We start from the raw sequence: 27,185 nt of genomic DNA on the forward strand, positions 1-27,185 counted from the left end.
TTCCATATTACAGTACTCAGTTATCTGAGAAGGCGTCAGACGAAAACAGAAATGCATACTTTTTGTTAATACTCGAAATGCCTCTGTGTTTCCATGTGACACAGAGTAAGGTGCTGGGAAGTACCACTGGGGTCTGTAGTGGACATGTAGAGCAGTACCGCTGTGTGGATTGTCGGGATAAACCTGGTGTGGTGCATTTTAGGATCCTCTGGACTCATTCGGAATGGCTGACATGATCTCACACGAGTGCCCCGCCCCCCACCAAACATCCAAATCCAGTGTGCTGTTGTGCTGCAGAGACCAGCCCCTCTGGACAACTCCGAAAGGCACACTTTGCACTAGCCAAACATCATTGAACTTCATGTGTGTAACCGTCAGGGGTCATTGAATAGCAGATGAAAACGTAAATATTTGTGATTTATATTTAGGCAGGATTGAACGTTAAAATGCTCACAGCCAAGGCCTACGCTTTCCTGCCTCTTACTTTTAGGGTACGTTGAGGATCACAGCATGGTGAACCCTCTGTTAAAAATTCTTCTTGCTCTTGGACTGCGACTAAGCTGCGCGTGGAAGTGTAGCCAGGATCACAGCCGCGTTGCTTCAACTGCGGTCACACAGCACAAATGCAGAAGGTCCTGTAGCCTTGACCAACACTAAGCCAGTGCAGACTCCACTTTCTGTGGATTCCGTCCTGTTTATCAAATTTAAAAACATGCATGGCAAGTGATAAAAAAAAAACCCCAAAAAAACAAACAACCAACAAAAAATACCACAGCAGTGCAGAGAGGAGACTCATGTTTTGATGTCTACCTCAGTGGTTTATCAATCTGTGCTCCACAGTTTCTGTTGGGCATGAATGCTGAAGGTGCTACTGGTCACTGCAGTTTGGACCTGACTGTGGTCAAGGTCGAGGGCGAGAGTGTCCACCCTTGTCTGAAGCACAGTTCTTTGGGTTCACTCTCAAGGCCACAGTGGTAAGTTTGTCTCCATAGAGGATAACTAGACAGTCCTTCAGTTATAGGGCTAAGAGGGTGTGTGAGTATGAGTGAGTGTGTGTGCGCGCGCATATGTGTTTCTCAAGAGGTTTGTGCACAAGAAGGCTAAACAGCAACCGATGCCCACTGTGCTTGTCTTCTAAAAATGCATTAAAAGTGGTAAAATTGTTAGGAAATGTCAAGTTTAAAATCATTCTTTACATTAGTAATCTGTTGCTGCAGGATCCAAGTTCTGGTTTTGCGTGTGACGGGTAGAGCGATATCCCTTTTCTCTGTGTGTGTGTGTGTGTGTGTGTGTGTGTGTGTGTGTGTGTGTGTGTGTGTGTGTGTGTGTGTGTGTGTGTGTGTGTGTGTGGGTTGGTGTGTGTTGAGACCCTGAGCTGCTAGAGTCTATCATATTTCACACTTGCATCTCAGAGCCGTTGGCCAGTCCCAGTGCCTGGGCCTCATCTGGGGTTAACCCATTCTTCAGTGTTCTTCTTACTGCAGAAGGAGAAAGAGAGGTTATCATCATCCATTTACACACCATTATGTACAATAGTGCTCATACGGAGAAGACTCGGTGTAGCCGCATTGGCTGTGATAGGCCGAGGGCTGGGCCCACGTCCGTTGGGTGGGACTCACAAGACTTGCGATTGGCTCGGGAGCGTCTCCTCTCACGAGGCTGGCTGCGCTGACTGGGCCCCTGAGTCGCCGACTTCACTATGCGCTCCATGATCTCGTCCGCCGTGTCCTCTATGCAGTTGGACGCGTCCTCGCTGACCGAGGACCACAGTCCCAGGCGACCTGGAGGAACAAAGAAACCACCTGAGCTTTAAAAAAGCCACAGTTTTCCAAAGACACTGACAAATTTGAAATAGGAATAACTCGGCGAGCGGTAAGCAAAGGCGTTTCTAAGCACCTCGGCTGGCTCTGGTTCGTGTGCGCAGGCCTGGCAGGACAGAGCCGGTGCTGTCGCCGCCTTGCAGGTTGCCGCGCAGAACTGCGGTCATCTGCTCGTGCTCTGCTACGTCCTCGTCACAGCCTAGCCCCTGGGGCGGAGACTCGTGGCCCTCTGCCGACGTGCCTGCAAACTTTCCGCTCTGAGGAGCAGAGGCGACACGTTAGACCCCGCCTGTCTGTTTCTGCGGAGGGCTCTCAGGAACACACCCCTGCCCTCCAGTCGCTGTGAAACGGCAGGTTAGTTTTCAACCGGAAGGTGTTTGGTCAGTGATGCAGAACAACTCCATGCAGGAACTTGTCAGAGACCATTCCGTTTCCGGCATGCACTGTAAACTGCCCGTCAAGCTTTGTTAAGACACAAAATCATTGGTGGCGACATGAAATCTTACCAGATTTTTCAGTAAATTCAAAGTTTTAGGTTGAAGGTGACTGTGCACTGCTATTTGTTTGCTATTTGTGCACTTTCACCTACAGTAGACTAATAATATGGTGTGTTTTTAACTACCATCCCACTGATAATATGAACAGCAATATCGACATTTGCTTCATAAGTTGTAGCTTCCACATGGCGATCCTCCTGTGAACCGTGGCAAGCTATGGGAGAGGGACGAATAACAATCGAATAACTCCTCTCGCAGCTCATGTAAGGAGATCACAAACACGTGGGCCTGCCCTCAGCTTCCTCTCCGCTGATGAAGGTGCGCGTGTGCGTGTGATGTAGTTAGGTTTGGGCCGGTGCAGGACTTCAGCACTTCCATCACAGTCAGTACGACGTCGGCACCCTCTACCGAGGGCCATATCTTTAGACACCTCTTACAGGCCCGGACCGGACCGGACCGCGAGACAAAGGCCAGCCACGTTAGTGAAGTGTAAACACGCAAAGGGGGCTAAGATGAACGGCCACATGCGCAAAGGACGCAGACGCACGCGGACGCCTGGAGACGCACGCGGACGCACGCCTACCTCGCCGCTTTCTTCATCCTCGCTCTATGGAGAAGAAACGAAGACATGAAACATGACAGAAGACAGAACAAAAAAAAACAAAAACAACAAAACAAAACTGCAGGTGAGCTGCAGCCATCCGGGAATGACAAAAGAGAAACAGAAGCACAAAAAATGGATACAAAGGCATATGCAACCTACACACAAAAAAAAGGGGTTCTGAAGTATTTCTACGGCGAATTCTATCCTAACGGAGACCCGATCAACGCAGTTCTACGGCAACTGCGTGTGGCGCGTTGGTTTGCGCCGACTGCGGTTATAACGCAACGCAACCCTCGACCCTGCTTTCCAATCTGTCTCCTCTGGGGCCGCGCGGAGGTTTGGATTTTCACACTGAGGTTGAATTAGGGCCCCTCTTAAATGCGGGAGTCCCCTGCCAAGCCAAACAGGCTGCGGAGCGCCTCCTCCTCTCCTCTTCACTCTCCCAGAGAGAGATACTTCAGCAGGCCCGTATGAGAGTGGGCGGAGCCCTGAGCCGGCTGCATGGCTTCGGCCGCTGCGGTATTAGTTACGTACTTTTACATAGTTTGTCCTGTTTGCTGGCAGCGGCAACCCGTTCTGACATAGGCAGGAATAGATCAGGTTTACTGAGTTTGCTGGGAATCGAAGGTGCGCTGCTACTAATTACACGAAAGCGCAAGGGCCCAACTGTCACCATAAGTTCCGATTTCTGGACGTGCAGATCACTTGGATTCGTGAGTCTGAAGTTATGTATATGTACGTTTCTTCCAGACAAACACAACCATACATTTTTAATGGTACCGTGGGTATACATTCTAGAGCGGATTCAGAATCAAGTTTCTCGGCGACCGACGGATCCACCTGGTGGCCGAGCAACAGGACTCCAACTAGAACACAGCCTGGGACACACTCCGCCAGGACATTCCACTGTGAACAGGGCCAACCAGCAGAGGGCGCACTCACATCAGTGATCATTTTGCCACGGGTCTTGTTCCTCTCTCGGTGGTTCGCTCTCTTCTGTTTTTGCTGCAGCACTCTCTCGCGGGTGGTGCGGTACTCCAGCGCAAACTCACTCAGGATCTTACAGAAGCGGAGGACGCTCACCTCCCGCACAGTGTACAGCGGGTGGCCCAGGAACAGCAGGAACGCGTGGAACCTGCCGGCCAAAAGGATCGCTCAGATAGGAACCTCAGCCACACACACACACACACACACACCAGCACGCGCACGCACCTGTTGATGATGCGCCTGTGCACAATCTTGAGGATGATGATCCTCTCTGCACAGTCCTTCAGGAAGTCGGACGTGCGTTGCTTCAGGGCCGGTTTCATCTCGTGCTTGGCGATGACCTTCAGGTGGTCCCATGAGGCCCTGCAGCGCCGCTCCATCTGGCACAGGTTGTCCTGCAGCTGGTCAAAGTCCACCTGAGGGGCAGCAGGCCAGGAGCTTGCTGTGCACTTACAAAGCCAACAGCATCGCGCTCCTCAGTACGAGCCGAAAGGACTTTGGTGTGAGCGGCCTGCTAGCTGGACAGCCTTGGTTAACTGCCAACCTTACGCCAACCCCGTTTTAAGGTGCCAACGATGGCTGACAATAAGAAAGCTTTACTGTTGTTCCAGCGGTGGAATTTCCCACTTTATGGTCTGTGCAGAGCTCTAGAACATCTGTAGAGCTCTGACTCAATATACACATCATTTCTTTATAGTATATATAATTCTGAATCTCTGTGCAGTACCTTGGCAGAGCGGGTAATGGCTCCGATCTCCGAGTAGAGGTCTGAACTCTCTGGAAACTTCTCCACGACGATAGAGCAGACATGGTGCAGCAGTGACTGTTTATGGACAGTGTCCTTAACTTCTGGAACTTTCTCCAGGTAACTCAGCTCGAAGCCCTTAGCCTGGTCACACACACAGACACACACAGTACAAATTCTGGTTGAACATCAGTGGGACTTTTTGGAAAAAGTAAAACGATGGCAAAAAATACATCCACCTTGAACAAATGAGTCACACTGGACCTCATCGACCCACTCCAATAACGGACTCTAATGACAGGCCGTTTCTGCTCTTTACGGGCATTACTCTGCTACAGCCCAACAGATTACCATCAGCACCATTAAGCAATAATACAGAACGCTTTGAAATACACAGAGGGGCAGCAGACTGCTCCCATGCTGATCCTGATGGATGCTCCATTAGCTTGTAATTAGCAGCGTCTCAATCAAGTGTGGTGGAGTACACTAAGATGCTGGACTGCATCCAAGCCTGCCTTGCAGTTTTCCATGTCGGGAATGGGACAAATCCCAAACGTCATGTCAAGATTTTGACTTTCTTTGTTCTCTTGCCTGTGTTCGATGGCTTACCGTAACCAACCAATTTTACGCTTTTGCCACTGGCTGTTTATTTTTTGCCTTCATGACGTTTAAAAGCGGGCGAGGAAGAGGCCAGCCGAACCCCAGCAAGGGCCGGCACCGGGGGCCGCCACTCACGTTCGAGCCGTTGAGAAAGTTGCCGATAGTGAGCAACGTGGACAGGATGAAACGCAGGGTCTTGTTGGTCTCCAGCTGGTTCATGCCCTCCTTAAGGTCCTGTAGGGGCTCAGCCACTTCCTGAAAGAGAAAGAAGGACAGAGAGAGAGAGAGAGAGAGAGAGAAAAAGAGAGAGAGAATACAGACATGGGCTTCAGACTGGTCCGCAGGTGTCCTGACCAGTGTCTTCCACCACCTGTGCCTGTCGTCAGATAATGGCTGAGCTGTGTGGGAGGGTGGAGCCGTGTGGGCTGGCCAGACCTTCTCCAGGGTGTCGTAGTCCATCTTGAAGGCCCAGAGCTGCAGGCGGGCGGACAGTTCGCTGATGGAGGAGAGCGTGAGGAGGAACTGCTCGGCACTTCCCAGAGGTGTGTCGGGGTTCGCCAGCTGTGCCTCCTGGATCTTCTGCTTCTCTTCCTCTGTAGGAATCATCGTCAGGATTTTCTAGAGCGATGACATGGAGGTATATGCATATGGGAAAGTAAGAGAGAGAAAAAGAGAGAGAGTCGGCCAGCAAGAAGGAGTGGTCCTAAGGGGAGTACATGAATTATGGTCCAATGTCATGGCACGCACTTATCCGGTTACAGAAGTAGTTCATCATCACACTAGTAAATCTCCAACAGACTGATAAACAATGACACCTCGGGAAACCCATCAATACATTAACGCTAATCACATTTCCAGTCAAAAACAACAATTTCATCCATCCTGCAGCTATCGGGTCGTTCACGGCTGTCGCATAACACAACCCATATGAAAAAGTTGACGAACGGCCCCGTATGAATGTTGTCTACATTATGGATCTTGGTGTGAATCATGAGCTCTTTACAAAGGAAGCAAAATATTCTTGTGCACCTTCCTCATGGTGAGGAATGAGAAACAGCACATCTTGTAAGGAAAAAATTAGATTCATTACTCATGTACAAACATAATGGTTTTCATCAGGTTGATATTATGATCTGAAACGACTATGCACATGTTTCTAACCTTTATTCTTATTGATTAATAACATAATACAACTGCATCTGTATTGCTGGAAAAGTTTAGTTATAATCCTACTTGCTGAATGTTATTTTGGAGGATAATTTCACTTTGTTTTGTGGAAAGCCAGAGGAAGTATGTTGTCTTGGCCTGAATGACAATCGCCTCGTGTCCGCCAGCCCAGCGACGGGCGGCATCCACGTACCGCGCTTTTACGAAGTCAGCTGCACATGCTCCTAAATCAGTCAGTGATCGATATAATGACAGTTATGAGAAAGAAAGAGTGAAAAAAAACCCCAAAAAACATGAGTCAGTGTTTGGAAAAATGGAATATTGAGTGCAGATGTTTTTTTTTCTGCTCGTTTTTTTTTTTTTGCATTCTCAGCCTTACGAACTGTAATACAACAGTAACCCAATGCTGAGTTTTTCCTTTTAAGCTGAAGGCACATGTCCGGCGTTGCCGTACGATTACCGCGGCATGTCCAGCCGTGAGCCCTCCACCGGCGTGGCGGAGGTGTCGGGTTACCTCGATGCCCTCCTTGTTAAGGGCGTACTCGTCGAAGTTGAGGATGGCCGTTTTGATGGTGCGTGGCGGGGGGAGGACCGTGAGCCCGATGTTGATGGCGTTACTCCTTTTGGAGTCGAGAACGATGACCTCCTGCCGCTTCCCATCTGCTGCCGTTTTCTGAGGTTAGCGAAACATACAGCACTGATCAGTGAACTTTATGAGACCTGAGCTCAGTTTACCGCATACCTCCAGGCCTGGATTAGACGTTCTGTGTTCGTGTGTGGCGTGAATCTGCATGTGCGTGGTGTGGCTTTGAGCGCGACCCGTCCCTACCCTTTCTGGTGACTGTTATGTTCATTTATTTTGCATTTCTGACCATCACAGCGCTGTAGCGTCTGCGTCCAAAGCTGATGTCAGACTCCACTCGTGCACACGCTCTAATACTTTGCTTGGTTCCCGTAACGGGTTTGCACGATCACTCGGTCTGACGCTTGAGTTTTCAGCCAAGCGTTGCGATATTCATCTGATGTCCGACACCCAAGGTTATAAAAAGGTTCCAGTTGGTCTGTGCTGCGGACCAACATAAAAAGGATGGAAACAGAATTTCTTCAATGTGGGTGATTAGTAAGAAGTGGCTTCTTGAGATAATACGCTCTGAGCTGCTCCCGGAGCGGCACGCTGAAAACAACCGCGAGCACCTGAGGGCTATTTTTGGGAGAATATTGCTGGAGCGAGGGGGGGGCATGACGGTGAGAGGGCGAGATGGAGGGAGCAGCGAGAGAGGGAGGGATAGAGCTGGGAATGGCCTGAAAATCAGAAGCAGCTGCAGAGGCTGGTTTTGGAAAGGGCGGGAGAACCCCCGACCGGGCCGCCGCAAACACATCTCTGACACGCCGAGAGGGAAATACATCATTGGCCCGTCCCCGAGAACACACCAGAGAACATTCACTGCGCGTTTCTGCGCCTCCTCCCGACATCACCGTTTCAGTCGATCTTCTAACAAAGGGGGCGCCTGGCGGGGGGACCTTCACAGGCTCGCACCGTCGGTCATGCGAGCGCGCAGCGGGGCTTATCTCACGGCGCGCCACGTAGGACACGCGCCGCCTCCGAGGGCCACACAAAACCGGGGCAGGAAACGGAGACAGGGCACACGTGGGATTGCGCTTCAGCTTCGTTCAGAGTGGCAGGGGACGGGGACGTGGACGGGTGGGGGTGAGGTTTATGCGATCCAGACCGACCCTCTGATGGGCCTTTTAGATAATACGAGAGAGACCATCAGAGCCAATGAGGTGGTGTGCGCTAGGCTGACCTAGATTCCGGTCTGCTTCGGCTCGCACTCTTGGGAGGGAGAACGGAGTGCGCTGACAGCAGTGAGGCTGCGGAGACGCAGCGTAATCTACACCACGTGTCTCGCCGAGGAGTCCGGAAAGCCAACCTGACATGCGTCTTAGCTCCAAAAGATAAAATGCGTGCACGAGGCTGGAACAAGGAGTCTCGGTCTGACTCGACTTCAACTGAGCAAAACACATTACCGAGGGCGTCCCGAGAGCAGTGCGTGCTTACCTTTGTGACGGGAAGCTCCTTAGATTTGATTTCGAAGAGGTGCTCTAGCTTGGCCGTGTCCACTTTGACCGGGTCCAATTTGGACCACAGCGACTCCTTGCAGCGCTTCTGGCTGCCGTACTGCCAGTCTGTGGGCCTCACCTCATTCCAGAAGAGCCTGACGGTCTTTCTCTTCTTCTGGAAGAGCGGCGGCTCCCCTCGACCATGCTGAGGGGAGCCGACGTGCGAGGGCAGCGCCGAGGCCGCGGAGGGCGGGGGAGGAGGCATGCCCGGGACCGGGGGAGGCGGCGGGCAGCCGAAGAGTGCGGGGGGCGGTGGAAGGTGGGGTACGCATGGCGGCGGCGGCGGGGGCGCCGTGTGGTCGACCGCCCCGCCCACGCCGCCGGTGTCCAAAACATCCGCGTCGTCCTCGTCCTTCAGGTCCGTGAAGTCCATCTCTTTGATGCGAAGCTCGCGGGGCATGGCCATCAGCTGCTCCCAGATGTGGTCCGACTCTTTCTTGGGGAGCGCGGGGGCGGGGAGCGGCTTTTCCTGGGGCTGCTTCTCCTTTCCCGCCAGCTCCGCCTCCTGGGACGAGGCCAGGCCCTTTACCAGGTCGCTGAACCTCTCGGCCACGGCGCGCACGCTGCCCTGGTTGTCCAGGTGCTGGGTGTCCGTGTTCTTCGCGCTCTCCTCGCCTGTCTGCCGCCGCGCCTCCAGCGTGGAGATGCGGCAGGCGAGGCTGCCCACGTGCAACGCCTGGCCCGAGCCCTCCTGCCCTTCCTCCTCCTCCTCCTCCTCCTCTGCGCTGGGCTTCTTGGTCTGGGCGTACAGCATGTCCAACATAAAGCGCTTGCTGGTGAGGACTCTGCCGCATTGCTCGTTGATGTCCGCCACCTTGACGCACTCTGCCCACTGGCCTGATGGAGACAGGGGTCAACCATGGGTTATCTGAAATGTAGCTTCTAAAATTGAGAAGCTTGAAAACAGTACACCGGTTCAAGAGTTATTTAAGAAGACACACAACAATATCATTTCCAGGGTTCCTGCCCTTTCTTTGTGAAGAAATTCCAGACTTTTTACATTCCTGACTTTCTGTGTTTTATTGCTATTTGTAAGCCCATTAACTGTAATACGGAAAAAGGAAAACATGAAATATGATGTGCTTTTAGACGACCTTGAAACTATATTTCTTTGACCGCAGAATACTCATACATTTTCCAAAACACTTCCAAGACATTCCAAATGCTTCAAATTCCATAGATTTCCAGACTTTCCGAGCCTTCCGAGGACACTGTTCTGCCTTACCTGAGTCGTTGTCACTCGAGTGCTTCTCCTCTCGCTCCTCGCGTTCCAGAGTACTGCTGGCTGATGAGATGCTGGACGCCGAGCAGTTGTCCTTCTCGTTCACCTCCTCGTTCTTCCTCTCCTTCTCGCTAAGGACCTCCACGTCCCTCCCTCTCTCCTCCACCTCCCTCTCTGACACTCGCTCTCTCTCACGCTCCTCCTCTGCCCCGGCCTCGTCCGCGGTCCCCGTGTTCGTGGCTCCCCCCGTCTCCTCGTTCTCCTTCCCGTTGACATCTCCGCCTCTGCCCTCCTCGTGTGCCTCTCCCTTTCGCTCCTCACCATCTCCCTCTGGCTCCTGTTCCCCTCTCCCGTCCAGTCTGCCCGTCTCCGCCTCCGTGCGGGGGACGTCCTCCTCCTCCGCAGGCCTGGGCTTGTCCTCCGCCCCCAGGCTCCGCTGTGGGCCCGGCGCAGCAGCAGATACAGAGCGTAGCTCTGCAGCTGTCTGCCCGCTCTGGCTTGGCTCTGGCTCAGCTTCTGAGGAGAAGAAAAAAGTACGGAGACGATGTAAGGTTAGCACCCTTTACTGATGCTCCGTCCAAGTTCAACGTAACGGTTTTCCAAAATGAGCCGCGTTTATAATCACCCGGACAGCCAAAATAAATATTTAAATAATTATGGCTTTGAAGCCTTGTAAAATCTGGGATTCATTTCCCGCATCAATATTCGGCACAAATAAATACATATACATAATGTAAAAATAAATAAACAGAAAATGAGAGGAAATGTTTCGGGGTCGTTTTTCAAACTGGGCCTTAATTATTATGAGTCCTGTAAGGTCCCCACGGTCTCTTACCATAAGCCTGGCTGCTCCTACTGCTCCACATTCGGAAACGTAAACAAATAAAGGAAACACGAGCCTGCCGGAGCATGGGAGGGTGACAAAACAAACCCACTGACAGAACACCTCAGGGGCTCCAGGCCGTGCCTGTCTAGGGTCACGCACGGAACCAGAACGCCCCGTAGCACTGGGAGGCCCGTGGTCACCGCACGACTCCTGCAGGTCCGCCGCGAGTATGGAGCGTGCATGAGTGCCCCGGCCCTGCAGCCTGGCGCTAAACACACGCCTCGCTTCGGAGCTCTCTGACGTTTGCACGGGAGCATGCGTGGGAACTCGGACGTCGAGGGCACTCATTTCCTCCGCGGGTTTGGACGGCTCCCGAAAACGGCCACACATCTCTGTTTGTAAGGAAGCTTCTGTCCATCATACATATTTGGAAACTATGTTTAAGAGCTGGGCTTTATTTATAAACTGTATTTTAGTCATACAACTATGTTTCTAATTGGAAGCCAAGCGGGGCAAGAGGTCTACGAGGGTTTACATGTTACGAATGCGGAATATGAAACGAAGCCGCGGTTCACTGGAACCAGCCACACATCATGAAATTTACAGCTGAATCAGATGATTTAGTTGATCTCCTGGGAAACCTACTGACGCCATTTACTGCGATGCACTTCAGAATAAACACGACCCTCTTCGGCTGGATCTTAGCAGGCTAGGTCGCCCCAGCCGCTCGCGGGGTGCAGTGGCTTCGGTATGGGAAGAGAAGCGCGCTGTCTAACCGCTGCAGGGACCACAACACTATCCCATTACACATGCCTGATCAGAGGCTCTTCCCCAAGGCTCCACAGGCTGGAAGCGAAGCAGCCTCTGGTCAGCGCCTTCATTTCAGCCATCATTAAAATAAACGCCATGGATTTTTTTTTCTTCTTTGGTGCAGTACCAGTCCTTTGTTTTTTTCAGGCTCCCTTCTCGGCCGGGGCGGCAGCCGCTGAGGGCTAGTGGGAGATTGCCAGATCGATTCTCATCTCGAACGTGTGAAACTCCATCCCGGTGCAGACTTCGCTCGCAGCGTGGTTGCCGTACGGTCACAGTCCAGATGTCGAGACGGCAGCTAGGTGCCAGCGTTTCTCTACATTCAGGAAAGGTAGAGAAGAGAGAGCTCAGGGGGCTCGTGCGTAGCAGACACTCACTCTGTGCGGCATGCGTCCGTGAGCGCGTGTCCTCCCGAGAGCCCGCGCTGGAGAGGCCGGAGGCGTGTGACCTCAGACTCAGCGTGATCTCCGTACGTCCCCGTGGCAACGATGTCGCCCGTTCCCGCTCGAACTCCTGCCCCGCCAGTCTCTCCACCTGCTTGTACCTCAAAACAGAAACACGGCTGTCCATGAGCTGCCCGGCGGCCAGATGCTCGGACCTCAACCAGGGACCTTCCATTCATCCCAGAATGATTGTAATTGTTAAGGTCTGTGCAGAATTTAACAAAGCTTTCCATTAACGAAACAGCTTCTACCTGTTAGGCCTGTTTGGACCTTAACCAGCGACCAGATTTTCCATTAACCAAAAAAACTTTGTTGCACCAAAATGAACAAAGAACAATGGAATGAAGTTCCATAACCGACTAAAAATGAAAGAATGGGACTTTGAAATGTTTTACATTTACAGTGATCTGGATTTAACTCTGTATCTACATATGACTTCCATACTTCTTTATAAAAAGTGCCAAAACAGATTCAAAACATTACTCCCTCCTCCTTATCGAGAAGCAAAAGCCAAGCGCAACAATAGCTACACCTATAACAAAACCCAGATGTCTTTTTTCCACCGCACAATATTTCCTTCCTATCATCTGATGTTGGCTTAAGCACTGTAGTACAGTGTGATCGCCAGATTATCTACTGTTCACACAGGGGTTTAAGATCAAAACATACACGCGATAATATCACGCTGGAAAAATCTAGCACACACAAAAGGAGGCCACGACCTCAGCCATCGCCTGGGTCCACCTCGCGGCACGGGGCAATTCCACAGAACGTCCCGTGTCTCCGTCCAGGTCTCGACCCGCAGCCAGGCATGCGGCCCTGGGCCGTCGGGTCTCACCAGCGGCGTGCGACGGGCCTTCCCGCCTGCTGCTTGTTTCAGCAAGCGTTTCACCATGTTTCACACTCTTCACTACAAGCTGATTATGTTCACGGCTTACGAGTCTGTGCTGCAAGCATGCTGGACTGCAAAATGTTGGCCAGTCAGTATTAATCGAGGAGAAGAAAGCCACGTGTCAGGGCTGGACACGTCAGAGTCTGCGGGGGAGACGGGGAGTACTGTACCTCTCTTCACGAGCGTGTCTCATCTCTTCTCTTTTGTCTTCATAGTCACGACTAAAACATGGAACATGAACAAGGAAGAGAAATAAGTGCAAAGACGCTACAAGCAAGTGCATATGCTTTGTGTGTTTCATATATATATATATATATAGAGTAACTGCAGTGTACTGTAGTATGAGATTGTAGTAAAGTACACAGTTGTCAGAGAAACAGAACATTTCAGACAGAGGTCCTTCATCAGCTGTGCGTGCTCTCTCTCTCTCTCTCTCTCTCTCTCTCTCTCTCTCTCTCTCTCTCTCACACACACACACACACACACATATACATACATTATATATATATACACACACACATACATACATACATACATACATATACACATACATATACACATACATACATATACATATACATATACATATACATACACACACACACACACACACACACACACACACACACACACACAGTACTGTGCAAAAGTTTTAGGCAGGTGTTAAAAAAATGCTGTAAACCCAGACATTTTTTTTTTCAGTGAACAAATAGAAAAGAAATCTAAATCAAATCAATATTTGGTGTGACCACCATTTGCCTTCAAAACAACATTAATTATACTAGGTACATGTACACAGTTTTGAAGGAACTAGGTTGTTCCAAACATCTTGGAGAATTAACCACAGATCTTCTGTGGATGTAGGTTTCCTCAAATCCTTCTGTCTCTTCATGCAATCCCAGACAGACTCGATGATGTGGGGGACATACCCTCACTTCAAGGACTTCTTCTTCTTTACGCTGAAGATAGTTCTTAATGACATTGGCTGTATGTTTGGGGTCATTGTCCTATTGTCCTACTGCAGAATAAATTTGGGGCCAATGATACGCCTCCCTAAAGGTATTGCATGATGGATAAAGTATCTGCCTTTATTTCTCAGCATTGAGGACACCATTAATCCTGACCAAATCTCCAACTCCATTTGCAGAAATGCAGCCCCAAACTTGCAAGGAACCTCCATGCTTCACTGTTGCCTGCAGACACTCATTATTTTACCGCTCTCTAGCCCCTCGGCGAACAAACTGCCTTTTGCTACAGCCAAATATTTCAAATTTTGACTCAATCAGTCCAGTGCACCTACTGTCATTTTTCTACACCCCAGATCCTATGTTTTCATGCATAGTTGAGTCGCTTGACCTTGTTTCCATGTCGGAGGTATGGCTTTTCTGCTGCAACTCTTCCATGAAAACCACTTCTGGCCAGACTTCTCTGGACAGTAGATGGGTGTACCTGGGTCCCACTGGTTTCTTCCCTTCCGATTTCGAAGGGAAATAAGCTTGATGGGTTTTTCATCTGCTGCATTAAGTTTCCTTGGCCCACTGCTGCGTCTACCATCCTCAATGTTGCCCGTTTCTTTGTGCTTCTTCAAAAGAGCTTGAACAGCACATCTTGAAACCCCAGTCTGCTTTGAAATCTTTGTCTGGGAGAGCCCTTGCTGATGCAGTATAACTACCTTGTGTCTTGTTGCTGTGCTCAGTCTTGCCATGGTGTATGACCTGTGACATGAAACTGTCTTCCACAACCTCACCTTGAGAGTTTGACTGTTCCTCACCCAGTTTTAAGCCTCTTACACAGCTGTTTATGTTTCAGTTAATCACTGTGTTTCAGCCTACATGTGAAATTGATCATCATTTGCACCTGTTTGGTATGCTTGATCATACACCTGACTGTAATCCTATAAAATCCCTGATTTTGTACAAGTGTAAGAATTGATGCTGCTTTGAAGGCAAAGGGTAATAACACCAAATATTGATTTGATTTAGATTTTTCTTTTGTTTGCTCACTTTGCATTTTGTAAATTGATAAAAAGAAACAATTATTATTTTACAGACACACACACACACACACACACACGCACACAGACACACACACACACACACACACACACACACACACACACACACTGGCTGGCCTTACAGTTATATGGACTCAGAAAATGCTTTCATGGCCTTCACCATTCAGGGGCTCAGTGAGCTACATTCAGCAAAGGCCATAATAAGAAAAGACAACTCAGTGGAGTTTGGAAAACTACACCACTGGTGTCGGATAAAAAGCTGGAAGCTGTTGTCAGACTTCTGCTCCCTCCTGCCTGCTGGGCTGAGACAGGCCGCTCAGCACCGTGTCTGAATGACAGGTGTAGTGCCCCGTCTCAGCCACGCCGAGGACAGTGTGGAGCACTCCGTGTGCCCCCCCCGCAACCCTCCTATCCTTTTATCTGCTAATGAACGGAGGAAGGGCACAGACCTGAAACGGCTTCTCTCCTCACGCTCGATCCTGTGCAGCCTCTCCACCCTCTCCAGACGCCTCCGCTCGCGCTCCGCGGCCAGGGACTCCTGGTGCTGTCTGTAGGACGAAGTCAGCAGACCTCCCAGAGCAGGCCTGGAGAGACAGAGGTGATGGTGGGTCACGGCGCGCTAGCCTGCTGGAGCGCCCCGGAGAGAGCTTTATTTCCAAGCACGCTGCACTTTCGAGGGTCGTAAAGTTTGAGATGGAAGGAGTTACCTAACCAAGCCCATATGCAGATCAAACAGCAAGTCACCTGTCGGGTTGTCTGTCTGCAGCTGGGCCTCCCGTAGAAACGCAGCGGTTAAAGGGGGCAGAGGGGGGGGCACTGGACACAGCGGACGTCCTGCCTGGGAACGTGCCTGCATAGCCATTCGGCCTGTTGAGGAGGACGCAGAAACAAAGGAATTAAGTAATTTCTTCACCCCAGTGTCAGTAAGATAACAGGCCAGCCTGGCGTCTGATAAGCCACAGACAAATGTAGTGTGCAACGGAGGAGACACAAAAAGCATTTTCAAACACAAGCGTAGGACCGATTTCTTGCCCTGCTTCGCCACTGTTATACACACAAAGTGAAGTTCCAAGAGTGCAACACAGACCTGAGCGCAGACAGCTTCACATCAAGGCACTGCGCAAGACACAGCACAAAGCCAGCGTGCAAGAGGAGCCTTCTCTCAGGTCTCAGCCCTGCAGACCAACAGCTGCGAGCAGGTGTGTGGCTAAATCCAGCTCCGGCATGTGGGCCGTGGGACAAAAGACAAACTTCCCGGCTGGGAATTCAGCTGCCCCCGGCCGGACCTGGGCCGGAGACATCTGAATCCCGTCAGTACGGCTCAACAAAGCACCTCGTAAAAGATGTGACATGGTCATGATCGTCGGACTGGGGTCGCGCGGGGAAACTATCCCACCGGAAGGAGCCGTGTCGGTTACTGACCGGTTGAAAAAGATTGTCTTCACAGTGACTACAGAAAGTGATTGGAAATCACACGGCTTCAATCCGTGGTGATTTGCAAACAAGGTATTTCGGTGGAGTGACAGTGGAAACTGGGTTTCCATCATCGTGCTCTCGCTTTGTCCGGTTTAGCCAGAAGCGCAGCTCCACTGCAGTAACTCCATGGCGATGACGGGCACGTCTACGGCCAAGCGAACCCCACCGTACCGCAGTTCAGCGGGGGAGCCCTTACCTGCCAACACCAGGAGAGGCTCTGGAAGCATGTGGAGAACAGGGCATGTTTAAGTATCTAACATCGCAAAGACTGTGCACAGAAGACAGATTACAGGAAGAACAGGTTAGGGCCAATTACCTGCAACGAAGGTGGATTGCTCAAAGGCTTACCAGTACATAAAACCAAAGGAGAAAAGACTGTGTTCCATTACGCAGAGCAGACAAACAGGACTAGGCACAGAAGCGCGTTATGAGAAATGCGGGTTTGACTGTGGAAGTGAATCAAAGCAGGACTGAATTTGAATCAAATTTAGGTGCTTTGAAAAAAACCCCAAATCGAATCCTAATTTTAATCCCCACAGCTTTACTGTGGGGCAGGCTAGCAAACACTGCTGTCTTGCAATTTACTGCATCGAAGACGCGTCACACTACCATCATGGAATGTTTAAAAAAGTCAAATGAAGGAAATGACTCTCACTACTTAGTGACTGATCACAATTTCTCCTAGAATGACGGGTGATTGGTTTAAATATCTACCTCACGAGCCAATAATTGACCCTGTTTACAAAGGCCTCCTTTATCGTATAGAGCAGCTACTGTAACCTTGATTCACTTTATTTTGGCAGTGTAGCCATGGAGATAAAGCGTGAAACATGCCTAAGCCATCCCACAAAGCATTCTCATCTTCAGATGCTCCTTTGATCCATGGATCTTGTAGACGCCATCTAATGAGTTTCCCCTTTTTACTCGGTCTAATTTATAGCCTTGTCTCAGCTCTGGAGTGGTACAATGCAACAGTAAAAGGCAGATGAGCTGTAAATGTCAGTAAAAGTTAACATCCTCCCGGGAGCAGCTGGAGTGAGGAAAAGGGGATTTGTACTCGAAACCTTCTGCCTTTGTGCATTCCATCAAACGCAGCGGAAGCACTGTGTGACACACGGTATGTCGCGATTTACTGGGGCCACGTCCACGCTGATATCAACCACAGCATTGTTCGCTGCTAAAAGATACTGCTAAATGTGCTTTTCGAGGAGGCACATGGATGCACTTCCTTTTTTAAATGCAGGTTTGATGAATGAGGCGGCACAAAAATAATCGATCTGATCATTCCAAGCTGCACTGGAATCGGACAAACTCAGCTCAGAATTACCAGTATATGGCTCTAGCTGCCAAAGGTCGAGATATTGCTATTTTATGTGCTTTGGTTCAGTCCAACGCATGCCTGAACTATATAAAACCCTCTATTGTCCCGAAGTGCAGAATTTTGAAGGCGGGTCCTCACCAGTATCAATTTCATTCACTGTAAGAATTCGGTGAGTGGTGAGGGGGATTTGGATGTCTATCTGCTCTACCTGGAGCACTTTTCAGCATCAAGGCCCCTCTGGCCCTGCAGGGTCCCCACAGGCACCTCATCCAAGTCTGATGGGCAAGAGGAGCGAAGGGAGGAGGAGGAGATAGCAGGGGGAGAAAGGGGTTCTTCACCGGGGGAGGTGGAGGCAGAGGAGGTGACAGAGGAACCCCTGGAGGGGAGGGCCCCCAGAGACCTGACGGAGGCCCAAGAAGTCAGATTGCAGGGCCCACAGTCAGGGGTTACGAGAGGGCCAGACACTGGGGCTCTGCTGATGACCTTGGTCCCCGAGCAGCTCCGGATGCTTTCCTGGACCTCTGAACCGTCAGCTCTGGGGATGAGGTTGACCATGCATTTAAAGGGCAAACACAAGCTAGAAGCCTCCTCTCTGATCGCTACAGTTGGCGCAGTCCAGCTACAAAATGACAGAACAGCTCAGCAGAGGGTCGGGTTGGGGGGAGGGGTAAGAAATATGTTAGAGCAATCACTGGATGTTAGTGAGTTTTGGGAAGAAACAGCATGTCTAGAAAGCACTTCCAGAACACGACACTCCGAGAACCCGTTCCAGAGTACCTGCTAGGTCCCTGTTTAGAGAGCTGCGCTTTTTGGAGCTCCTGAACTTCCTGCTCCTCCACCTCCTCCTCCTCCACCTCGTCCTCTCTGCAGTGAAAAGGAGGGATCGAGGTTTGGATGGAGGTATGGAAGAGAGAAACAGAAGAGCAGAGAATAGAGAGAAGAAGAGGGTGCGCACACAGACAACGAGATGGCTGACATCACAACATGCAACGGACACAAGGAAGAACACTCCAACACAAACGAGAGAGAGAGAGAGACCACGTTCAGTCAGTTTGAGAAAATCTCAAAACCTCCTTACTCACCTCCAATTATCCACAATACCAACTAACATGCCATAAAAAAACTAAATGCTTTAGTGCAGAGAAAACTCATGCTGAAGACATTTCAGTTTGCTTATATACATCAGACGTTTACAGGTTTAAATGACGCCACTGGGCATTCGTTTTCGACTTTGTGAAAATCCTCTAAAGGTGTTCATATCGTTTTCACAAGCCTGAGTCCATTCTGAAAAAAAAAACCCCAGCAACGACGACAAAACGACGACCAATCAAAAACAACCAAGCAAACAAATGCAAAAAATGCTACTTAACGTTGACCTACGAATGCAACCTCATATCTATCCCTCGCTAAATAAATCCCACCCGCTGTACCTTTGGGTAGCTGTACTTGATTGGAACCAACAAGTGAAACAGAAGACACATCCATAACTCAACTACTGCCAACTCGCTCTCATTAGCCAGCCTTTAACAGGGCGGGGTATCTTCTCAGGGGAGGGTCCGGGGCACACTGCAGTAAGGTTCCCTTTTCCTCTGGCTGGGCTGGTATTTATTACTAATATGGAAAACACAGCACTTCAAAAGTCCACCAAATTTCCTGTGGTGGGCCAGTTAACAGGCTTCGGGATCAGATGACTAACTCAGATGAATTCGACTATCTGCCAGATGGAGAAAACGCAGCCCCCAATCCCCTTCCCTCTGAATGGAGGCCTGTCACCAATCATCGAGGTAACGGTCGGGACCGGGGCGAACCGCTTGGCGTCAGGCACGCAGCGGAGCGAGGGACGAAGGAGTGAGAGGAGAAAGGAGGGAATGAGTGAAAGAAACGTGGCCATGGGACCGGCTCCCGCTTCCCAGGGTTACACTGCACGCCAGCTACTGAGTGGCAGACAGAGGAGTTCAGGAGACCCTTTACAAAGAACATTTATTACAGCAGAGAACAACCCGCCCCCCCTAAAAAAAATCTCAGCATTCCACTGCTATCAATGCGATTTTGATCGAACCGATTCTTGGAACATATTCTGACACGAGGCCAGGTCTGTATTACAATCAAGATGACTGCAATAAAAGGTCAGTCTCACACGGAGAAGGTTGCCCATGATTCGGGTTCCCCACTGGTTCAATCTGCACACAGAGTCCCGCCACACCTGAGACACCCCCACCCCCCCGGCATTCCGCAGTGCCGTAGCAGGTGAGCCGTACCTGCCGTGCACTGCTGCCGTACCTGACCTTACTGTGGGGAGAACGTGGCTCCCTACTGACTCCATGGAGGGGTTTTATTACTGTTAATGATATATCGCTGTGATGCACAGTCTGGGGACGTGTCTCGGTAACCTGTCATTGCGACTTAAAAAACGGAAAATGGAAATTAAAGGATATACTGAATGGATGACTAACCAATAAAAGTGCGCCCTAACTGTGAGATACGGCGCAGTAACGCAGCCTGCGGTGAGATACCGCGCTGAAAAGTACACAAGGCACATATCTTCCCGTCTTAGGCTTCCTGCTGGGGGCTGGAGATTGGCCTCGCAGCTTCCCACCAGTTCCTTAACGTGGGCGTGATTAATCGGAACGTCGCTCTGCTGTAGCAGGAGCACTATGTCTTTTCGCACCGCGTCTTAATTAAGTTCTCCATCTCCATCCGGAACTCGCAAGCTTCCTCGTCAGAGGTAACATGATAGAAAACCTAATATAAACCTGTCTCCTTTCCACAGAAAGTCAACACGTCTGAAAACGCTTTTTTAAAAAAAAAAGATTAAAGAAAAAAAGAAGAAGGTCTCAGGGAAGGGCGCCAGAGACGTTTAACGCGAAGATGCTTTCAGAAATCAAAACCGAAACAACGTGTGTTAGTGTAGTATTACTTACTGGCAGCAGGAATAGAATGTCACATGATGTGGTAAAAATAAATGTCACTATTTTCCTTTTCCCAAAAGTTATTTCCTGTTTCTATATTTTTACAAGTCACTAGTGTGTAGTGTTTTAGCTTTTATGCACCTTTAAAATGTTTAGCATACCGCCTGGAAGCGTCAATCAAAAGTGGTATTAGTTGGCAAGCTTCCCTCCTCACCTCTCTGTGACGTCCTCGATCCTCTGGCCACTCAAAGGCATGGAGTTGTGGGCGTTGCCGTGGCAGGGGGAGGAGGGTGCGGAGGCGTGGCCTTTGCCGGTGTGCAGGGAGTGTCTTCGGCTGCGTCTGCGCTCCAGGCCCCGCCTCTCGTGCGTGCCCCCCGCACTTGCACGGCGCCGGTCCTTGCGTCCCGCTGGAGGTGGTGACGTTTCATCATCGCCATCCTCGTGACGAAGAGTCATCTGGTTGGGCAAAGACCTTATCAGTTCAGTACTTACAAACAAATAACTGCGACAGCGATTATTTGGAAGTCTCAACTACAACCTTAAATGCATTTTCATAGCAGGAAAATAGCACAAATGTTACATATTTATAACCAAATTATGAACTGATATTTCACTCCATTGTGGCCAATTTTCCAGTTATCACATTGCCAGATTTTAAGATGATAAGCAGAATATACAATACATATTCTATATATACAGAATATAGCTTCTTCCAACCAGCAGGATAAGACATCAGGCATCATTCCTCTGAGGAGGAAGTGATTGGATAAGATCCCGTTTCTCTGGAGCGTGCTGAGTGCCGGGTGACCCCTGACCTCGTAGATGTTGAACTGCTCCAGCAGGTCCAGGTCCGTGCCCTTTCGTCTCAGGTGCCTTTGTGTAATGCCCTCGATGCCCTGCTCCTCCAGACAGTCCACCACGTCGTAGAACGAGTCCTGGTCTGGTAAACCCGCAAGCGTCTGGGGGTGGGGGTGGGGGGTTGTTGGTTGGGTTGGAGAGATGGTCGGGGGTGGGGCTTTACTACGGACACGCGCACCAAGGCGGATGGCGGCATTCCCGCCGTTCCCGTTCCTCGCCGGCCGGAGCCAAGCCCGCTTACCTTGTTGACGAGGGTCATGACATACACCAGCAGCTCCGTGTCCACGCCGTCCTTCTCGTCCAGGATCTCCATGGCATTGGACCACGGCTTACAACCTGTAGGCAGGTTCATATTAAGATGTCCACAGAGCAGCTGTAATCATGACCCTCTCCGTTCCTTTACAGTCCCTCCGCGCTCTGCAAGCCGGGCTGCTCCTCCAGGTAACCCAAACCCACGGCGGGAGTCTTTTCCCTAAAGCCGCTCTGGAGTACGACAAGTACTCCAAGACTTTGTAATAGCAGCAGCTTGCCGCTCCGCTCAGGCAGGAGCAGGGGAAAGTAGCAGAAAGCCCACCTGTTAGCCCACCGTAGAAGATGAGAAATGTTCTTAAATGGTTTTAGCTTTCCCACTTTTTATGTTTGTGCTCCACAGTGACAAACGGATGGAATATACAAAGGCAGTCGCAGTATTGAAGTGTTAAGCTACGGCATACACACTAACTCAGAAAATATCTATATATCTTGGCTATAACAACGTAACTACTTGCAATAATATGGGTGTCTGTGTGTGTGTGTGTGTGTGGTGTGTCTGTGCGTCTTTGTGTGTGTAATTGTGCATCTCTTTGAGTGTGTCTGTCTGTCTGTCTTTCTGTGTGTGTGTATTTTTGTGTGTGTGTCTGTGTGCATCTCTCTGTGTGCATGCGTGTCTCTGTGTGCGTTACCTCGTTTGGTGTCTACAGCATTGACAGCCTGGATGAGTAGTGCAGCATTTGGTTCTGTGTATTCCACAAACACCAGCAGCAACTTCAGAGCAGTCTTAACCACCAGACGGAACTACACACACACACACACGCACGCACGTACGCCCACACACACAAACACACAGGAAATACTATCACTGTAATAGTACGACACAGTTTCTGCCACTGTACTCTACGGCAATATCTTCAGCCCTAGGCAGATGGATGGTTGGGTGACACCACATCTCTCCTGCCTTCACATTTATTTACACACTCCAGATATGGAAAGGTCTAGAAGCCAGGCCAAACCCTTGGATCTTTCTAGACCTCCCCACGAGGGCCTGGCGATTACACTAGTGTGGGAGGCTCGGGCGCATGGCTCCCGTTTAGATGCCCCCATGACGGACTCCCAGTGATTGCTGTTCCAGAAGCTTCCACGGTGGGTTTCGTGAGATGCAGAGGAACGGCACTGTCGGTGAGACACTCTCTCCCAGCGCTGCGTGATGGGGAAGCCAGAGGAACAAGAAGGGGCTAATTTATAAAGCTGTCAGCTTTGGAGCCCCCATAAAAAACACACGAGGGGAGGCTTCAGTCCAACAACAATATACAAGTATTCTCAGGAGCACGAGAGAGAGGACAGGAGAGCAGACGAGCCGAGGATGAGAGAGCCATCAAAGGGATTCCAGAGGAAAGAACAAAGTGAGAAAGACAGACAAGACGCAAAGAAAGGCTGGACCATGTCTGCGCGTGTGTGTGTGTGTGTGGTGTGTGTGTGTGTGTGTGTGTGTGGTGTGTGTGTGTGTGTGTGTCTGTGTGCGTGTGTGTGTGGTGTGTGTGTGTGTGTGTGTGTGTGTGTGTGTGTGGTGTGTGTGTGTGTGTGTGTGTGTGTGTGTGCGTGTGCGTGTGCGTGTGTGTGTGTGTGCGTGTGCGTGTGTGTGTGTGCGTGTGTGTGTGCGTGTGTGTGTGTGCGTGTGTGAGAGAAAGTGAGATAGTCACAGGGAAGGAGGGTAATGGAGAGACAGTTGGATCTGTGTTTAATAATGAAAGTTCAGTCGGTCTTGATGAGAACCATGTGACCTGCCGGACCATGGACCATGTGACCTGCTGCACGAGGAGGCAGGAAGGGTCCATTAAGATGGCGAAACAGACTCAAACACTCCTGCCCCCAGGACGAAGGCATGTGCACACACACACACACACACACACACACACACAAGAAGAAACACAGGACAGTTTATCAAACAGGGAGGCTAAGTATGGGCTATTTGATCATTCATTGTGGTCGCAGAAGGGCAATGTTGGTTTACAATCGACACAGTGTAGATTTCATGTCATGAGAGAGGTCAGGAAGGGTTTGCCAAATTGATGTACAGAGGACTGAAGAGCACGGGATGCTCCCAGAGGAAGATTTTCAGTGTCTGTGTAGTTCATAGCTCAAGACTTTTCCTTCAGTCATTGTCTGCAGTTTTGGAGAAAATGTCTGTAATGTGGAGGTCTCAAAGAATCAAAACGTCCAGGTCTTTTAGCACAAATACATGTGAAAATGTGAACAGAATTAAATTCCAGTAAGCTGTATGGAAACACAAGCAATCTTGGCCCCTTAACCTGGCCAAGTTTGATTTTAACTCATGGCAACGAACGGACCCTGAGTGCTGGCTTCAGAAATGCACAGTTCCTCTTTTACCTGCGTCTGGGGACTGGGACGCATATTAGGTTACAAGTGCTACTGTAACATAGTACCTGCATATAGAAATGTTTTTAACGAGCCTCTGTTTCTTGGAGGAGGTGAGCAGTTAATTTAAACAGTGCCATGACAACTTGAGATGAACAATCTTGGTCAAAACTCTGGACCTTCATCCAAACGGCCATAAGCACCTGCTGAGCGGGAAGGAAGAAGCTAAACCAAAGTAAAGCAGTTTCCTCTGTGTACTCATTGTGTGGTAAGCTGCCACTTTAAATTACTTCAAATTTACATATTTGAAAGGTCACTTCCCGTGTCAGATCAAATAGCCAGAAGGCAGCATTCAAGTTACTGTGTACTTTCATCTATATGCCATTGTTTACACACACACACGCACGCACGCACGCACACACACTTGCTGTCAGATCCAGTGCCACTAGAGGGCTGGACAGGACCACAGTAGAGGAGGAAGTGTTGGCCTTAGTATTAAAGATTGTGGCATGGCTCCTACGAGCTGCCTCCTCTGGCTAAATGCGTGTACTCACACACCCCCTCCAGTGTGACATGCACCCTGGCACACTGGTTAAGAGCGGAACCAGTACCTTGGATCCGACCAGCGCGTAGAGCCACTGCACTGTTTCGTTGTGTCCAATCAGGCCGTTCATCCCATCCACATAGAGCATGATCTGCCCAAGAGCTGAGAGAGGGAGAGGGAGAGAGAGAGGGAGAGAGAGGGAGAGAGAGAGAGGGAGAGAGAGAGAGAGAGAGAGGGAGAGAGAGAGAAAGAGTTAATATATGGATACATGGTTTACATAGTTTACCGACAGCACAGTTCCAGAGAGGGATGAGATGTGTGTGAGTGTGTGTGAGAGTCTGAGTGTGTGTGTCAAGCCCTCTGTATGAGCACGTATGTGAATGACTAATTGGTGGCATGTGGGCTATACCTCTGTGACTCAGAGGCTGTACAGTCTGCTGTTGATGCCGAAGTGAGGTCGTGACGGTCATGAACTTTACGGCACATCCCAGCCGCGTCTCCCACAACATACACACGCACACATCAACTGATACTTTCGCCCCAGTAATGACATACCATGAGCACGTGCATACACACGCAGGCACACACACAGGCATGCGCACGCATGCATTTATGCACACACAATTGAACACATTTGTGCACATACACACACACGCATGCATACACACACACACACACACACACACACACACACACAGAAAAACACACATACAGAAGCATGTACACAAATATACACACATACACCCAGTATCTACAATAGAATGTTTTTGGAAAGGCCATTTAATCCTAATTTCTTTTTCCACTGACCATTTGGCTGTATTCAACAACTGAGTAACGATAACAAATACAGTTTATAGAATTGTGTTTTACTACTGACACACACACACACACACACACACACACACACACACACACACACACACACACTGTATTGTCTTGTATTAATTCTATCACTTTTGGGGTTATTTGTATTCACTTTTGTATTACTGTAACTAAGTAATACAATGGCCTATCCTTACCCTTGATTCTTTCAGTTTAGCAGCTAAAAGAGAATAGCAGATAAATTCTAATTATCTATTTTAATTTAAAAAAAAAAACACACACACACACACACACACACACACACACACAGACGTGCACACACACACAAACATCCAGTGAACCGAGTGTAAAACCTGCAGTGGGCAGCCTGATGTGACCGCCGCCTGAAACAGGACGCATAAAGAGGGCTCGCTGGTGGGGGTAGAAGCCTCAGGGGCAGGAGGGAGAAATAAAAGCCAGCACGCTGACACAGGCCCAGGGGGGTTCATGGTGGCTGTGACTACGAGGAGGCTCCTGGCCTCGCGCGTAGATCGGCTAGCGTCGTTTTCAGCTGCAGCATGCGCGTGCAGGACGTACTTGATACATGTGGTGCGTTGTTTCTGATGGCACACACGCTGAGAAAGCTTTCTTTTTCATTTTTGGCAGATTGCACAGGAGAGAAGTACATAAATAAATAAAGCGCTGCTTTCCTACGATAAAACACGCATTTGCTTCCGCGCTCTTAAACCCCCAAAAGTTGCCCGGGCCAAGGGTCAAAGCCCGGCCGCGGGGCCGAGGGGTTTCTTTCTCCAGCAGGTGGCGTGCTCTCCTCGGCGGTGGAGTGGGCTGTAGGGAGGACCACCCGGGAACGCGCTCGGACTCCAGTGCAGAGCTGGGGGCGTCACACTTGGCTGCACCCCACCAAACACGGGAACCAGGACTCGTCTCCATTTACTGCTCCCATGTCCTCTTTCTCTGCCGTCTGCATGTTTTTACAACACTGACGGAATTTTTCCGTGGTGACTGAAACAGTCTTTTACCTCGGTAGTAATCTGTAAGGACAATATTAACATATAAATAATATCTATAATATACACTCGATAAATCAAGTAGACATATGCGTGGACATGATATGTTTCATAACTCGTGAAAAATAGTGATGGACATCTGCAGGCTAAACTGCAACAGTAACAGTCCAGCCACCTGAGTTATTAATAGCTGTTTTGACACAGCCTGGAGGAGTGCTGGAAGTCTCCTGACCCAGCTGTGACATCGAGGCCCGTTTAGTAAGGCTCTAAACTCCTAGCCCTGTCTGCGAACGCCTCCCTCATCGCCCGCTGCCACTTGCCACGACTCCGCTTTCGTTTTTTACCTGAAACAATCCCTTTAATCTGGAGCTGAGCCTGCCGCAAGACCGAACGCCAGGTTCTCATGCGGGCCAGAGGGATGGAGGAAGAGAGGGGGAGAGAGAGAGAGAGAGAGAGAGAGAGAGAGAGAGAGAGAGAGAGCAACCTCTGTGGCTCCTTCTCTCCTTCTCTCCTCAGCATGGGGGATCAAGGAGCTATGAATGCACTGCACACCCGCCAAGATTCCCAGGTGCAGCTTTGTGTGTGTGACTAGTCGTAGGGATGACTGTTCATCTTTTATCAATCAAGGCTAATTACGCTAAGCCTCGATGACAACATTCCACACAGTCTTCCACCCATGACACGCTCCCGCACACACACACATTGCAAAACTGCCAAAGGTGCAATAACAGACACTCACATAGATGTTCTCACACATGTAGACAGTGTCTCACATACACAAACACGAAAAGTGTGCTTGTATATGAAAAGCAAACCACATCAGAGCTAGTTAGTGTGCGAGTTAGTAAGTGAAGTTGCCATACGTTCTC

The 27,185-nt window shown here is 49.9% G+C and overlaps 1 protein-coding gene across 4 annotated transcripts in view; it reads right to left on the reverse strand.

Annotated features, from left to right (window-relative positions):
* Positions 1-428: 428 nt before the first annotated feature.
* Positions 429-27,185, reverse strand: part of fhod3b (formin homology 2 domain containing 3b) — a 93,367-nt gene continuing 66,610 nt past the window's right edge. Inside the window, exons 6-28 of one of the 4 annotated variants that reach the window (XM_035531177.1) lie at positions 24,555-24,649; positions 22,254-22,365; positions 21,554-21,648; positions 21,270-21,413; positions 20,669-20,910; positions 18,323-18,409; positions 16,421-16,441; positions 15,493-15,615; positions 15,198-15,332; positions 12,905-12,955; positions 11,777-11,943; positions 9,767-10,279; positions 8,480-9,378; positions 6,935-7,093; positions 5,689-5,871; positions 5,389-5,508; positions 4,636-4,797; positions 4,134-4,324; positions 3,864-4,056; positions 2,901-2,924; positions 1,897-2,077; positions 1,620-1,781; positions 429-1,478 (exon numbers count right to left, since the gene is read on the reverse strand). In XM_035531177.1, coding sequence (XP_035387070.1) covers positions 1,396-1,478; positions 1,620-1,781; positions 1,897-2,077; positions 2,901-2,924; positions 3,864-4,056; positions 4,134-4,324; positions 4,636-4,797; positions 5,389-5,508; positions 5,689-5,871; positions 6,935-7,093; positions 8,480-9,378; positions 9,767-10,279; positions 11,777-11,943; positions 12,905-12,955; positions 15,198-15,332; positions 15,493-15,615; positions 16,421-16,441; positions 18,323-18,409; positions 20,669-20,910; positions 21,270-21,413; positions 21,554-21,648; positions 22,254-22,365; positions 24,555-24,649 — 4,142 coding nt within the window. In that variant the 3' untranslated portion in view covers positions 429-1,395. The remainder of the gene's footprint in view (positions 1,479-1,619; positions 1,782-1,896; positions 2,078-2,900; positions 2,925-3,863; positions 4,057-4,133; positions 4,325-4,635; positions 4,798-5,388; positions 5,509-5,688; positions 5,872-6,934; positions 7,094-8,479; positions 9,379-9,766; positions 10,280-11,776; positions 11,944-12,904; positions 12,956-15,197; positions 15,333-15,492; positions 15,616-16,420; positions 16,442-18,322; positions 18,410-20,668; positions 20,911-21,269; positions 21,414-21,553; positions 21,649-22,253; positions 22,366-24,554; positions 24,650-27,185) is intronic. The other 3 variants (XM_035531178.1, XM_035531179.1, XM_035531181.1) reach the window with 3 other exon arrangements.

Source organism: Electrophorus electricus, chromosome 10 (genome assembly GCF_013358815.1).
Source record: "Electrophorus electricus isolate fEleEle1 chromosome 10, fEleEle1.pri, whole genome shotgun sequence".
NCBI lineage: Eukaryota > Metazoa > Chordata > Actinopteri > Gymnotiformes > Gymnotidae > Electrophorus > Electrophorus electricus.